At 46.1% G+C, this 15,785-nt stretch overlaps 5 protein-coding genes across 5 annotated transcripts; 3 read left to right on the top strand and 2 right to left on the bottom strand.

Moving 5' to 3' along the window:
* Positions 1–4,087: 4,087 nt before the first annotated feature.
* Positions 4,088–4,407, top strand: HETIRDRAFT_103371 (uncharacterized protein; the record flags this gene model as incomplete). Its single annotated transcript, XM_009550339.1, has 2 exons — positions 4,088–4,282; positions 4,336–4,407. 2 exons carry the CDS (start codon positions 4,088–4,090, stop codon positions 4,405–4,407), a joined length of 267 nt encoding a protein of 88 aa, XP_009548634.1.
* A 2,230-nt stretch (positions 4,408–6,637) lies between these two features.
* On the bottom strand, positions 6,638–7,073 carry HETIRDRAFT_322263 (uncharacterized protein; the record flags this gene model as incomplete). The annotated part of the gene is made up of 2 exons (XM_009550338.1): positions 6,638–6,890; positions 6,988–7,073. Coding segments are annotated over 2 exons (339 nt in total), but the record flags the coding sequence as incomplete, so codon positions are not given.
* Positions 7,074–9,088: 2,015 nt separating this feature from the next.
* On the top strand, positions 9,089–9,666 carry HETIRDRAFT_171402 (uncharacterized protein; the record flags this gene model as incomplete). Its single annotated transcript, XM_009550337.1, has 4 exons — positions 9,089–9,096; positions 9,171–9,207; positions 9,271–9,429; positions 9,478–9,666. 4 exons carry the CDS (start codon positions 9,089–9,091, stop codon positions 9,664–9,666), a joined length of 393 nt encoding a protein of 130 aa, XP_009548632.1.
* An 875-nt stretch (positions 9,667–10,541) lies between these two features.
* mnsod2 (manganese superoxide dismutase 2) lies at positions 10,542–12,022 on the top strand (the record flags this gene model as incomplete). Its single annotated transcript, XM_009550336.1, has 11 exons — positions 10,542–10,558; positions 10,692–10,808; positions 10,839–11,113; positions 11,230–11,250; positions 11,342–11,407; positions 11,438–11,490; positions 11,554–11,617; positions 11,671–11,720; positions 11,752–11,766; positions 11,832–11,852; positions 11,918–12,022. 11 exons carry the CDS (start codon positions 10,542–10,544, stop codon positions 12,020–12,022), a joined length of 804 nt encoding a protein of 267 aa, XP_009548631.1.
* Positions 12,023–14,227: 2,205 nt separating this feature from the next.
* On the bottom strand, positions 14,228–15,115 carry HETIRDRAFT_428385 (uncharacterized protein; the record flags this gene model as incomplete). Its single annotated transcript, XM_009550335.1, has 1 exon — positions 14,228–15,115. The coding sequence occupies one exon, from the start codon at positions 15,113–15,115 to the stop codon at positions 14,228–14,230; it is 888 nt and encodes a 295-aa protein (XP_009548630.1).
* Between the last annotated feature and the right edge of the window lie 670 nt (positions 15,116–15,785).

Here is a 15,785-nt window from a genome sequence, read left to right as displayed (position 1 = left end):
AGTTTCTAAATGGTTTACCCATGTGGCATGTGGTTCTTATCTCCAGGTCCATGTGGACTCACCTTGGCAATCTCTCCACTTATTTAGACTTTAGAGTTATTGCTTCTTATCTTATAGTGTTTGCAACATCACTCCCTTATCTTCTTTACCTTTGATCACTCTTGGCACGCATTTCCGATTGCTCTATGCCTCTGCCGATCTCCTTATCTTGTACCTGTTTGGACTTACTATAAAAGGGCACCTATGGCTTTGCAATACATCAGCTTTGGCTCCCCCCTTGTTCCAATTCCATTTGTGCGCTTGTGTCCATGAGACTTTGAGCCATTGCCTTCCAATCCTTGTTCGCATTTTGCCCTTTTGTTTGTGTTGTTGCGTTCGATCATAGCCCTCCGCCAGAGCCCTCGTCGTCTTGCTCTCTCCCTCTCATCTAGTTTGTCATCCTCTGCCAGGGTCCAGTGTGGCCTTGCACCCATTCCCTTCCCTTTGCATCCCGATCAAATCCCGATCAAACATCGACTGACTGACCGACCGACCTACCGACCGACCGACCTACCGACCGACCGACCTACCGACCGACCGACCTACCGACTGACCGACCGACCGACCGACTTACCGACCTACCGACTTACTGACCTACCGACCGACCTACCGACTGACTGACTGACTGACCGACTTACCGACCTACCGACTTACTGACCTACCGACCGACCTACCGACTGACTGACTGACTGACCGACCTACCGACTGACTGACCGACCTACCGACTGACTGACCGACTGAATACTTCGATTTTTGAGTTGTTTGTTCACTACACTCCGAACACTTTTAGTACGCTCCCTTGTTGGTTGTTGCACAGCTTATAGTTCCTTGCACACTAGAACTAGCTCCTGCCTACCTGCGCTTGTAGGGGTGTTTCTTGGGTGTGTTTCGCACTCAGAGGCATCACTAGCGTATCAACGCCATTTGATTGGGAATCATGATCGACAGGCTCGCTCACGTCTTGCAGCAGCTAGCCATTTTGACTATGAGCATTGCATGATGGACAACTTTGAACAAAGTCATGCAGAGTGTAGACAGCGTCTCAGAGAGAGTACAAGGCCTGAAGCAATAGTTCCTTCTCTTGATTCTGTCCATTATCCACATCCTTCATTACCATCTCAGCATAATATGTGGGCTTTACAATACTAGCAAGAGCAGCAGGAATTTGATCATTATAGAGCTTCCATTCATCAACAGCGTCTTGATCAGGTCCGCCAACAACTGTCAGAGACTCACCAAAGACATGTTCAAAGGCAAGAGGAAGAAAATCATCATCAGGCATTTCTCCAGCAACAACACTATCATAACTTGGTACAGCAACAATAGCTTCTTCACCAGGAGGAGCTTGCAGAGTAGGCACGTGATATACATGCTATAGAGCAGGCACAGGAGGATTACCTGGCCATTCAGCAAAACCAACAGGCTTTGGCTCAAAATCAAGTTATGCAGCAGCTACCTTTGGGATGTCGTCCTTATCAAGAGCCTGATACATGCCACAGTCTTGGCTGAATGGATATTGAATGTTCACATTGCAAGGCCCTTCACTTTTCATCTGAAAAGCTGTCAGCATCTACTTTCAATGATATCCACTTTGGCATGTGCTATTTACAAGGCCAAATTAGGCTGCCTGTATTATTGAACCCTCCTCAAATACTATGTAATCTGCTTTATGGGGACACTGAGAATGCCAAATCATTTAGGCTCAATATTAGACAATATAATAGTGCATTTGCATTCGCTTCTATTGCTGCCAAGCTGTCAGATCATGTTACCTCTACTACTGGGCCTTATTCTTTTAAAATCCATGGAGAACTTTATCATCAGATGGGCACTTTGCTGCCTCCTGATAAAGTCAAGCCCTTTTATGCTCAGCTCTATGTTATAGATCCTTAGGCTGCACTCAATCAGTGCTTGCATGCCAATCGTAACTTGAATTCTGAAACCATGAATAACTTGCAAGACATGTTCCATGAACATAATCCTTATGTTCCCCTGTACCACCATGCCTATCAAATCATGGCAGACAAGAATCCTGGAGAACAAGACAAGCTTACAGCCCACATTGCTATCTTGCCCAATACTGATCATCGTTGCTATAATGAGCCTACTGTAGACAAAGTTGCTGCCATCATTCCTAGATAAGAGATGAGGAAGTAGACTTGCACAGAGATATTGTTGTCTATTATAACCATGGAGGTCTAAGGCATTTCAGCCATCTTCACCCTCACTACAGTCCCTTGCATTATGTGACATTATTTTCACATGATGAACAAGGCTTTCATCCCAATATTCCTGCTTATCCTGGACCTAATGGCCAAATGCTCTCATCCAAGGTGTCTCAGTGCTGCTATTATGCCTATTGTCTTATGCACCATCTGCTTGATCCTGAAACCATCTTTAGAGCTGGCAAGCTATTCCAGCAATATATAGTTGATGCTTGGGCATCCACTGAGTCTAGCAACCTTCTCTGGATCAGGAACCATCAAAAGGAGATAAGAGCTGAAAGTACCAGTTATTGTTTGATGCTATCTATGTAGAAGCTGAGGTCAACCTAGGCCAGCGGGGAAAGCATATTGTGCTTCTCTCCACTCATGCAGGCAGTCCATGTTATATGTATCAGCTTTTCCAAGATTCTATGGCTATCACTCGCCACTGCCACAAGCCTGACATCTTTATTACCATGACTGCAAACCCTAACTGGCTAGAGATCACTGAAGAGCTCTTAAAATATAATGGTGGTTCAACTCAACAGCCTTCTGATTGTCCAGACTTGGTTGCACGTGTGTTTGCCTTGAAGATGAAGACTTTTATAAAGGATATCAAGGAGGGCCTGTTTGGCAAGGTGGCAGGGATAGTTTATTCTATTGAGTTTCAAAAGCGTGGTCATCCTCATATGCACCTTCTTCTTTTTCTTGATGTATAGGACAGGATTCAAAGTGCTGAAGATGTGGATAGGATTGTCTCTGCCCAGCCCCCAGATCCTGCTGCCCATCCTATGCTTTATGAGTCTGTCACAAGATACATGCTCCATGGACGCTGTGGCCCTGAGTTTCCTCAAGCACGTTGCATAGAAGAAAAAGATATTGGAGGCACAAAAGTCAAGCTCTGTAGCAAGTGCTATCAGAAGGACTTTACTGAGCAGACCTTCCATAGTGAGGATGGCTATCCTACATATGCTAGGCCAAACAATGGGTGCACCTTCACTTGACATACTATGCAGTTTGACAATTGTGATGTTGTTCCTTATAATTCCTATTTCCTTGCCAAATACAACTGCCATATCAATGTGGAGGTCTGTGCATCCATCAAGGCTGTTAAATATATCCACAAGTATATCTACAAATGTCCTGATCATGCTACACTTCAGATTGGAGACATTGATGAGATTAAGGACTATATGGATGCTCACTATATTGGACCTATGGAGGCTTGCTGGAACATCTTTGAATTCCCAAGGCATCTGGAATCCCCCATAGTCTATTGTCTTCCTATCCATCTCCCTAATGAACAGTAGGTTTACTTTGATACTGATGATAATCCTGAAGAAGTCTTAAACAGAGACAGGTCCCAGAAAACCAAGTTGACTGAATGGTTTATTGCCAACCAAAAGTTCGTTGCTGCTCATGCTCATACCTACCAGAACTTTCCTTTTTACTATGTCTGGAACCAGTCAAAGAAAATATGGACTCTACGTCAGCAGAGTTCTACTATTGGCAGAATGTTATTTGTCCATCCCTCTGCAGGCGAACACTTTTACCTCAGAACATTGCTCACCATGGTTAAAGGTGCCAAGAGCTGGAAAGATATCTGTACTTATGAAGACATTGAATATCCTACCTATCGTGATGCCTGTTTTGCATGTGGCCTTTTGGAGGATGATGGAGAGTGGGATATGGCATTGGCTGAAGCAGCAGATATACAGACTGGAACTCAACTTAGATCCCTCTTTGCCACCATCCTTCACTTCTGCATTCCTTCACAACCTCTTATTCTTTGGAATTGCTACAAGGATAAAATCTGTGATGATCTGCATGTGCGTCTTACTGCCATGGGCTTTCCTGATCCTACTCAAGAGGATGTCTTTGATCATGGCCTCTATCTGCTGGACAAAGTCCTTACTAGAATGGGAAAGCACCTCATTGACTATCCTCCTATGCCTTTGCCTTTGCAAGATTGGAACCAAGCTGCAAATGTGCTTCTTCAGGATGAGCTCAACCATGATTATGTGGCTCTTTGGGAACAGGTCAGTTACCATGCATCCTTCAAAGTTGACCTTGAGCTGACCTTGCACTTCAGGTGGAGACTAATCTATTGACCTTCAATGCTGAGCAGAGGAATGCCTATGATGCTATCATGCAGTCAGTCTAGTCCAACCAGGGCCAAGTCTTCTTTCTGCATAGTGTTAGAGGTGGTGGAAAGACCTATGTCTGCAATACCATTGCTGCCTCTGTCCACTCTTAAGGCAAGGCTGCTCTTTGTGTTGCTTCTTCTGGCATTGCCTCTTTGCTTCTGGATGGTGGTCACACTGCTCACTCTCACTTTAAAATCCCCATTAAGGGTCTCAATGAGCGCTCCTCTTGCTCTTGGGAGAAAAACTCTGACTTTGATGGTCTTATTCATCAGACTAGGGTGGTCATTTAGGATAAGGCACCAATGCAGCACCGCTATGGAATTGAAGCTGTTAATTGCACTCTTCAGGATCTTATGGGCAACCCTGCTCCTTTTGGTGATGTTACTGTGTTATTTGTTGGAGACTTTTGTCAGACCTTGCCTGTGGTTCCCAAAGGAAGCAGAGAGCAGATTATGGCTGCATCTTTGCGCAAGTCTTCACTCTGGAATTATATCCAACTTCTCACTCTCAAACAGAACATGTGCCTAGACTACACTCCTAAAAGCAATGCCTTTGCTCAATGGCTCCTCAATGTTGGTTCTGGCCATAACCTTGGTGAAGACAAGTCTATTGAACTTCCTCCCAACATGCGTCTTAATAACAACACTAAGAAATCCTTGACTGACTTTATCTATTCTGACATCTCTGATCAGCACCCCAAACCAGACCACTTTTTCCTTGACCGTTGATATGCTAGAGGTGGCTCTGTTAGGACCGTGTCCTAACACGTGCATAAGCACGTGAACAGAAGGGAAGGTCAGGTGTTTCCTCGGACTCGAACTATTAACGACTAGGATTGTGACTTGACACGCGTCTAGGCACATGACTCAGGACACGGTCATGAACTACGCGCATGACTCGGACTCGGACTAACTACCATTTACATGCTGATGCATGAACGCTTACGTATTATGATTCCTCTTCTGTTGCGATGCCTGATGTCGATCGTGATCGGTTCCATTTGATATTGCTGCGGACAGACATTTGATATACTTACTATATATGGTTACATCGAGGAGCCGCAGAGTATGAACAATGACTACGGCTTACATGCATCGATCGTTGATAGTACTTAGCATTTAGAAGCACGGACCATATGTCCGTCCCGCCCTAAATAGCCATGTACTATATATAGGAGAGCTGAGCTTCTTGGAAGCCTCAGCTTGTTCACGTTGTATACATCTTGATCTCAGCACTGCGCCCGGCGTCTGGCTACCTTCAGCTCACGCTTCGCGATCTCTGTCAGATCTAAAGAACCATACTCAGTCTGACAAAGCACTGGATTCGTCTCACCGCTCTCATCATTCTCTACCACCTGCAACCTATCAAGGACTCGCTGCCTATTGAGTCATCCGTTGGGATCCCTCTGAAGTCATCTGTTGTATCGGAGAAGACTTGTTCGTACCAGACAAACATCGACACGTGATCAATCAGCATCTCCTTCGACTCTTCGAGGAGAAGATCAATACAGATCAGCCTTTCTTGGAACAAGCCCAAAGACGAGCCGTCGTCTTTATTCGTTGGGCCATCACAATCAGCTTTAGCCCAGGGAACCCCTCCTAGTGCATCACGTGCACGCGACTAAGTCTAACCGGCTTAACAGGCTCTAAGTGCTGAGCACAACACCAAAACAACCTTTAATGCAGGGGTGCTGGAGCTAGTATCTAATATACAAGGAATTGTTAGTAAGGACTTTAGAAATAGATGGCGCACTTGAGAAGCAGCGAGGAGTATGAGATTATAGTGCCCAAATGGTTTTGGGACTGCACCGAACGCTGACCAAACGTTCGGTCGGTTGTGTTGGTGATTCGGTTAGTAACGAGGAGGTAGTGTCACGACCGACAACTATGTGCTTCAAGAGCCACATGGGACTCTGACAATATACAAGGAAGGACAAGGGGTATGAGTGAAGAGACGAGTATGAACACAAACAAGGCCAAACGACGAAGATAACAAGTTTTCAGGAGTTGATGAAGATAATTTTGATGGTTGAGACGAGTGCAAATGAGCTCTAAACTGTGGGGTGTGAAAGCTGGTTTATTCCAGAGTTGTATGTAGGTTTTTATAGTAAACAGAGCCCCTAAGTAAAATATTAAACAAGAAATGAGAGTAGATGTTGAAATGGGCACCAAGCCTTAGTGATCAGAGAAGATAAGAAGGTAGGTGAGATGTCCATATGGGTTCCGAAGGTGACAAGGTAAAAGTTTATCAGCAATGGTGAAGTCCCGAATTTTCGGGATCTGTCGCCCGAGTATAGGTAGATGGAACAGGTGTTGGAGAACCAATGAAAATCAAGGAGAGGTATCGTATAACCAGGGTGGCCAAGTAATGGTGCAAGATTGCATTTTGACTGACCATGTAGAAGTTGGGAAAATAAGCGATAAGGACTGACCAACTCATGGAGGACATCAGCTGATATGGAATACTGGCTCCGATTTCATAAACACTTATCGTAACACTCCTGTGTGGTCATGGTAAGTATGTGAAGTGTGGGTGAACTGACCCAAGTGCTGCCGAACGTTCTTTGGTGGCTTGTTGTCAGTCAGGCAGGGACCAACCATGTTTGGTAAAAGTCGGTGTCTTTGGTACTTATTGAGCGCTGTTCAGTGTCTCCCCAAAACTTCCCAAATACCTCCCTCGGACCCTAGCGCAGGTGCATGCTCATTACTATATGATTTTTTTTGGGCGCAATAACACTGTTGCTGAGATCAACAAGGAGATTCTGGCCAAGTTTCCTGGAGAAGACAAGCTCTTGACCAGCATTGACTCTGTCAAGGACATAGAGAGTTATTATATAGAGTTTTGAACTCTATCAATATCTCTGGCCTTCCTCTTACTCACCTTCATATCAAAAGAGGTTGTCCTCTCATTCTTTTGCACAATATTGATCCCTCTCATGGCATATACAATGGCACTCGACTCATCTTACTTGAAGCAAGGACACATGTCTTGAAATGCCACATCTTGGGTAGAGCACATGCTAGAAGAATTGTGTTTATCCCTAGGTTAACCTTGGAGCCATTTGGAGAAGCCTGCCCTATTCCTTTGAAGCACAGACAATTCCCTATCCATGTTGCCTTTGCTATGACCATCAACAAGTCACAAGGACAGTCTGTTAAGTTTGTTGGATTGGATTTGGAGTGGCCTGTATTTTCCCATGGCCAACTTTATGCTGCACTGTCACACTGCACATCAGGAGATAGAATTAAGGTGTTATTCCCACCAGACTCACAAGGGACCAAAACCACCAATATAGTGTCACCTAAGGTATTGCAAGGCATTTTGGATAATCAATAGTATGTCTTGGATCATAATCATTATAACATAGCTAACAATTATAATAGGACTTGAACAAGCACTATATTATAAAACTTATATACATATTTCTTACACTTTGACTCTTAATCCCCACTCTAACTTTTTATATGTATGCTTGAAATAAAACTGCTATTCTAACTTGGCTGCTTTACTAAAACCCAACCACAAACTAAGCACTATAACACAAACTTAGATTAAGCATTGTTACACAACCTCAGACTAAACACTGTAACAAAAACTCAGATTAAACATGGTTGCACCATCACAATGGGACAGGTAAGAAGTTAGTCTAGAAAGAATAAAAAGGGAGTATTTCACATGGCAACATGTGAGAACCCAAGCACAAAGCATGAGGGACCAAACCTGGCAAACTGTGGCATTAGCGACAGTGAGCGCAAAGCGCAAGGCTAAAACAATTACTTTATTGGCCAAATTGTTAATTTATCTTCTCCTGATTAAAACATTTTTTGTACCAAAAATCCAAAAAGGGAAACCTGACAAAATATGACAAAATCCACACAGCACAAGGCAAAATATTCAGACTCCAACCATTAATGCACCTTATATTTCCACTGAACACCTACTAAATCCATGCATTTTGTATATATGTCTTTTGTAGTAGTGGAAAACTCTAAGAACATTACTCAAGTTAGATTAAAATGTCCAATAACCTATAAGAAGAGTGTGATAAAACTAATAAGAGCACATACAATAGAAGCACATGCAATGAGAGTATATACAATGGGAGCATACAAATAAGAGCACACCCAATATGAACACATACAAAAAGAGCACATATAATAGAAGCACATACAATGGAATCACACATAATAAGAGCATATGCAACAGAAGCACATATAATAGGAGCACATACAATAGGATCACATGCAATGAAAGCATGTGCAATAGGGGCACATACAATAAAAGCACATACAATAAAAGCACATACAGCCAGAGCACATGCAATAGGTAATCAAGTGGCAAGTATATAGCTAACAATTGATTATACACAGACTATACACAGACCACACTTAGACTGTAGGTAGCCTACAATCAATGCATAGTCTGCACTGCAACTAACACAGAATATTTCAATCCTCATAGCCATTTAAAACCAAACTATAAAACTCAGATTCAACCCTAACCCCAAGAAGTACTATTAAGCACTGCGTGAAAGTCGTGAAGTGACGGGTCGGAACTCATGTCATATATGACCTTGCTTGCAGGCTCTCGAGATTATATAATTCTCAATCTGTCAAAGGCAATCCCATGTTTGGTCAATTTTGCTGATGCTTGCTGCAGCCACAGTCCATATGTCATTCCTTGGCAGCCCTGCTCCCTATGGTTCTGTGAGTAATCCCTAAATTACTAGCATGTTAATAACTTATGTTATTAACATTATTATTAACACTCTTATTAACAGGCCCCCTCCAGGGGGACACAATGTCAATGTTAATAATGTTAATAATGTTCAAAATTGCACTTCCTTCTGCCTACAACTAACCTTTCCTATTCATTTTTAGATGCTTGCTGAGAGAGTCTTCTATATTCTCATGAACTCAATGCTGAATAAGTGGACCAGTTCAAGATTCACTTGGTTCAATTTGGTGCTGCGGGGATGCCAGAATGCACAGTTGCTCATGGATATGATTGTCATTGGACAGTGGTATGGCACCCATGTGGTATGTACATCCCTCTCTTTCCTATGCTGTGGCTCATCTGTTCTATAGACTGAAGACAAAGTGCCAAAAAAGCGCCTAACCATCAAGTTCTGTAATCTTGAAGACAATCTCAAGGCTGCCGTCTCTTGTTCGCCACCCAAGGGCACCACTGACATGGCAGACACTGCCACCTTCACCTTGGATGGCTCTGGTTCTGACAACAACTCAGATGACTCAGATGATGACATGGATGGCTGACAGAGAGAACCCCTGTGCCAGGCTTCTACACTCAATATTATGTAGGAGTTCGCAATCCATGAGGAGGCCTTCACGGATCTGCTATCTGATACTTCTAGGTACACTGCCATGAGCCCCCCACCCCCATTGAAGCTCCCCCTTCCATTCCCAGCTCCAAGATTGACTGGAGCTGGTGACTTCTTGTTATTAACACCACTTTCTTTATTAACATGTAAATAAATCGGTTTTTAACATGTTAATAACACTTTATATACCATTGTTATTAATCTGTTATTAACTCATGTTAGAAATTCCTCGGAGAGGCAAATGTTATTAACATTTGTTAACAACTGTCCGTGAATTACTCACGGAACCCTACTGCTCCCCACTCCCTCGTTGACTCCCTCTGCAAATCCTAGGAGCGCAGCTGACTCACCCACGCTCGGATGAGAGGCTCCTGCCTCCGTCCTTGCACCATTCCTGGGCCGCTAAAGGGTTCTGGCAAACACTGTATATGTGAGAATCTCCCCCCTACCTCAGTGCTTTGGTATCTAAATTGGGTCTTTGCAGTACATATCGTTGCGCCAAGAGCGCACGCCCGTATGCTGCTCGTTGACCGTATAGCAGCGCTGAAGATTCCAGTCAGCTTTGATTGTGAGTATCTACTTGTACCTTACTAGAAGCCTTGGCTCAACCTGAAGTCTATATGAGGAACTCAGAAACTATGGGTGATCTTTGTTCTCTCCAGGGAGAAAAAGGAGAATCAGAGATGGGATTTTCAAAATTTGGCTGGTAGCCTCCTGCCTGCTGTCTGCTGCCTGCTGCCCTAGGCTGCCCTGTCCTGTCACGAAGCCCGGGCATGGACGACTCAAGAGAACTGCCCGCGCAGCGTGACCATGACTCGCACAGTCTCGTGTGTACTGTGCAGCTCCCATTCCTCAAGTGGAATGCGCTCCAGCGCAGCCTCCTGCAGCGACCCTGCACAGTGCGCAAGCAGCGCTGCAAACTCCGCCACGGGCCACGCGACCCCGCACACACTCCCATAGGCCCACACACACCCAGCGCCTCGAGCGCGGGGGCCTGCAGCGCGTCGAACACCATGCCATCGACCGCCACGGTGGAGCTGGTGCTAAGGACAGTGTCCATGTTGAGACACAGCACCTGTAGGTGTGGCAGGTGCACCGCTAGCACAGGCGTGCGGAGCATGTCCGAGGAGGTGGGGAGGTAGACTGTGCAGGAGACCAGCAGCGGGCAGGCACGGAGGACGGCGAGGACGTCGGTGTTGTGTGCTTTTGTCCACCACAAGTGCACAGGGACGTGCGGCGCGTGCCGACGGAGGATAAGTTCCATCAGCTCGGCCCAGGGTATGTTAAAGGACAACATGCGGAAGGCCACGTCGGTGAGGAGCGTGAAGGAGCGCAGGCGGGGCATGGAGCGGAACATCTGCAGTATGGACAGCAGGGGAGATGTGAATGACGATGTGGGGCTTGAACATGCAGTGATAGAGGGGCGTTCAAGGCATCCGGCATCTCCATCAAGAAAGCACAGCTGCTCTTGCGCACCCTGGAAATCTTCCGCCCTTAGCGAAAGTGAGAAAGTCGACAGGTGCGCGGCGAGGCGTTCGACATGGCCTAGCAAGTACATCGGCACGATGATTTCCAGCCCGCACTCACTTGGCAGATCAAGTTTGTCGCAGGACAGAGCCAGGTGGAAGGGGTGGGGGGCAGAGCACAAAAGCCAGGATCCGATGGTATCGGCAGCGGTGCGCATACTCTCACGGGATGTCATGCAGGACCACATGCTTGTCAGCTTGGAAAACAGATGCAAACTCACCTTAGAAGAGAAGTACGTGAACAACATTGAACTTCTCGTTCACAACAATGACCATTAACGTGCCGTTATGCGTAGGGATTCAACCCTACCACGAAGAAGCTCGAGATTGTGACTACTGCGAACCAGGACCCGCTAATCTGTGCGTGCTGGTAAAATTTTATCGATTGACCTGCTGCTTACTCATTTTTCTAGCGCACACGCCTATCATCGGCGTTGACATTTGGGAGCATAGACTATTGACTGTAGCAACATTATTAACGAGATATTGTATAGGCTTTCTACCTGCAGGTATCGTATCAGATATTTGTGTATCTTTGTGGACGTCACTCACACATTTTATTATATGACTCAAGTACAAGAACGTCAAGCCTGACGTAAGGAGTCTTCTCCTTTTGTTTCTCTTTTATTCACTGACTTGATCCCCGTTCGAACAACCCAGTACCTCAATGCTATCTGGAACGTTGATACGCTAGAGGTGGCTCTAAGTGCCGAGCACAACACCAAAACAACCTCTAATGCAGGGGGTGCTGGAGCTAGTATCTAATACACAAGGAATTGTTAGTGATGACTTTAGAAATCAATGGCATACTGAGAAGCAACAGGGAGTATGAGATTATAGCGCCCGAACGGTTTCGGGACTGCGCCGAACACCGACCGAACGTTCGGTCGGTCGAGTCGGGGATTCGGTCGGTAACTAGAAGGTAGTGTCGCGACCGACAACTACGTGCTTCAAGAGCCACACGGGACTCTGACAATATACGAGGGAGGATGGGGGGTACGAGCGAAGTGACGAGTATGAATGCGAATGAGGCCGAACGACGAGGATGACAAGTTTTCGGGAGTCAATGAAGACAATTTCGATGGTTGAGACGAGTGCGAATGAGCTCTGAACTATGGGGTGCGAAAGCTGGTTTATTCCAGAGTTGTATGTAGGTTTTTATAGTAAACAGCGCCTCTAAGTAAAATATCAAACCTGAAATGAGAGTAGATGTCGAATGGGCGCCAAGCCTTAGCGATCAGAGAAGATAAGAAGGTAGATGAGATGTCCATATGGGTTCCGAAGGTGATAAGGTAAAAGGTAATCAGTGTTGTCGAAATCCTGAACGTTCGGGATCCGTCGCCCGAGTGTAGGTAGCAGGAACAGGTATTGGAGAACCAATGAAAAATAAAGGAGAAGTATCGTACGACCAGGGTGGCCAAGCAATGGTGCAAGATCGCATTTGACCGACCACGCGGAAGTCAGGGAGATAAGCGATAAGGACCGACCGACTCATGGAGGACATCGGCCGATACGGAATGCTGGCTCTGATCTCGTAAACACCTATCGTAACACTCCTGTGCGGTCATGGTAAGTACGTGAAGTGTGGGCGAACTGACCCAAGTGCTGCCGACTCGTCCTTTGGTGGCTTGTCGTCAGTTGGGTAGGGACCGACCGTGTTCAGTAAAAGTCGGCGTCTTCGGTACTTGTCTAGCGCTGTTCGGTATCTCCCCAAAGCTTCCCAAATACCTCCCTCGGACCCTAGTGCGGGTGCATGCTCATCAACGTCATCAAATCTAAGAAAGTCAAGTCCCGTCTTGTTGAGGCGTCCAAGTAGATCCGCTCTTCAGAAGATCAAAACCTGTTTCCCTAGTTATCTAAAGAGAGTGGAAGGGCAGTATCTTGCGTGGCAACACGTGAAAACCACGTGAGCACCCGAGCGCGAAGCGCGAGGGGCCAAACCTGACAAACTGCGGCGGTAGCCACGGCGAGCGCGAAGCGCGAGGCTAAAACAATTACTTTATTGGCCAAATTATTAATTTCTCTTCTCCTGATTAAAGCATTTTCTGCACCAAAAATCCAAAAAGGGAACCTGACAAAATATGACAAAATCCATAGAGCACAAGGCAAAATATTCTGACTCTAACCATCCTTATATTTCCAACTCAATACCTGCTAAATCTATGCATTCTGTGTATATGTCTTTTACATTGGTGGAAAACTCTAGGAACATTACTCAAGTTAGATTAAAATGTCCAATAACCTATAAAAGAAGTGCAATGAAACTAATAGGAGCACATACAACAGGAGCACATACAATGAGAGCATATACAATGGAAGCACACATAATGAGAGTATATGTCATGAACGGCTGTTCGGGACGAGAGGATCCTAGGCCATGAATGATGAGAGAGGGTTTGAGAGGATGATCGGGACTGATCAGACTAGTGTCTTGCAATCAGAGAAGACTGTGTGAACAGCAGTTCTTAGATTGGACAGAAGTGGATAGCCTAGGGCTTCCACACTGCGCCGCAGTATCTATAAATATGTACAAGCAGATGCACGGACCAAGTATCAGTGGAACAGGAACACGAGGTATAGTCGGGAGAAAGGTCCTATGAGTCCTTATCAAGAAGGTGGGAAGAAGTAAGTAAGCATAGGCGAGACGTTTCGTAACATTACCCCCCCCTCTAGGCCGTCAGTGCCAGAGACGGTAAGTAAGAGTCCAGGAAAAACATAAGCAATGCGCGTAGTTCGAGTCGTACAAAATAATATTTAGGGCACACATTCTCGCTGCCCACAGTCGAGTCATGACGCGATAGCCCTTGAGTACGGACGTCATGATACCCCACCTTGTTACCAACCATGCGGGGACTGCGTTTTAGAGCCGAGTCCCTCTTCTCATCATGGCAGTGGGTACCGGCCCAACAGATTCAAACCGTCGTCTGCCCCGGCAGTTTTACATCGTACCGGACATCAGCGTCTCATTCTTCAAGCACCTCGAGGATGGAGGACGATGGGTTGGGTGTCGGACTCGCTGGAGTCATACTCGACGAAGGGAAGGGGAGGTCGAGTTCGGGTAGAAGGGCGGATTAAGCCCAGTCGTGCGGGTACAACGTGGTAGCGAGGCGATATTTGTGCGAACCTATAGACATCCCTTCCTCTGCCGCGTTCCATAGGGTAAGCCCCCGGCATTGGGCGAAGTGGCACTCCATTTGAGGCCGAAGACGAGGCACGAGATATCACAGCCGTGGTCGGCATGTGATATTCGGTGACAGGGGTGATATCATCGGCAGGATGAAAGGTGTCCCGAAGGGGCGTTGTCTGGTCTAGACCTATGAGCTTCCTCTCGCCTGCATTAATGCGGGCGATGAGCGTTCCCTCTCTGATCTGTAAGGCTCGTTGTGCATGTCGGACGAAGCTCCTTTCTTCTTCCAGGATCTCCAACGCCCTCTGAATTTCCGGTCTAGTTGGTCCCGATACAAATTCGGTGTTCGGCGTGCCTTCGATAAGCCCCATCATATAGGCGACGGGAGCCGTCAGATACGTTTCTCTGTCGGGAAATACGATCCCCTCGCTTGGTGTGTGGATAAGGGGTGGTGGAGAGGGAGAGTGGGAAGGTGAAGGTCTATTGAAGTCCTCTGTGAGTAGTCTGATCATCTCATCCTGTCGTCGTTCGTCCTCGTCCAGTCCTTCCAGATACTCGCTGAATCCCTCTTCCGCTTCCCGCGCTGCTTGTTCTTCGTCTGTGTCCCATGGTACGGACTGTTCTTCTACTATGGACATCTCGGGGGTCGAAGGAATGGAGGGTTTGGTGGAGGGCGTTTGTTCGATGAGAGTGTCTTCAGAAGAGGGGTGGATGGACTCGTTGGAAGACATGTTCGTTGGGAGGGTGAATGAGTGATTGAAGGAATGAGGGAATTGTAATGATTGAATTTGGGCTTTTGTATGTTTCTGACTTTGTTTGTCCGATGTTTGCAAGGGCTGCCCGTAATGGTAAATTATGATGTCGTGTGTCATATGCTTCCAAAAGTTCTTTAGCGTTCCCTAGGTTTGCTCTCGTGACCCATTCATCCACGGAGCTCAGGTATCCTTTCCAGTGTACTAGGTATTGATACCCGCGTCCTCGTTTCCTCTTGTCAAGAATTTCTTCGACTTCGTATTCCTCCTGTCTGTCTATGAGGTCAGGTGGTGGTTGTTCGAAGTTGGGGCCGTGTGCGGCTGTTTCTTGATAGGGTAAGATTAACGAGGCGTGGAATACGGGGTGTATTTTCCATGTTGGCGGAAGCTTTAATTTGTACGTCACTGGTCCTAGTTTGCTTTCTATTTCAAATGGTCCATGTAGTTTAGGGGCTAATTTGTCCTTCGGGTGTGTAGTGGTAATGTTTTTTCCCGAGAGCCAAACTTTCTGCCCTGCTTCTAACTTGACTTCGTTCTCGGCGGTTTTTCTTTTCATTAATTCTGCCGCGACTTCCAAGCTGGCCTTCGTTTCTTTTCGAAGTTGTTCTAGCCTTTCTAGTCTTAGTTCCACTCCAGGGATGTCGGACCT

This window comes from Heterobasidion irregulare (genome assembly GCF_000320585.1).
Source record: "Heterobasidion irregulare TC 32-1 unplaced genomic scaffold scaffold_07, whole genome shotgun sequence".
NCBI classification, from domain to species: Eukaryota; Fungi; Basidiomycota; class Agaricomycetes; order Russulales; family Bondarzewiaceae; genus Heterobasidion; species Heterobasidion irregulare.
The sequence above is the reverse complement of the archived record's forward strand: the minus strand, read 5'-3'. Positions and strand labels throughout refer to the sequence as shown.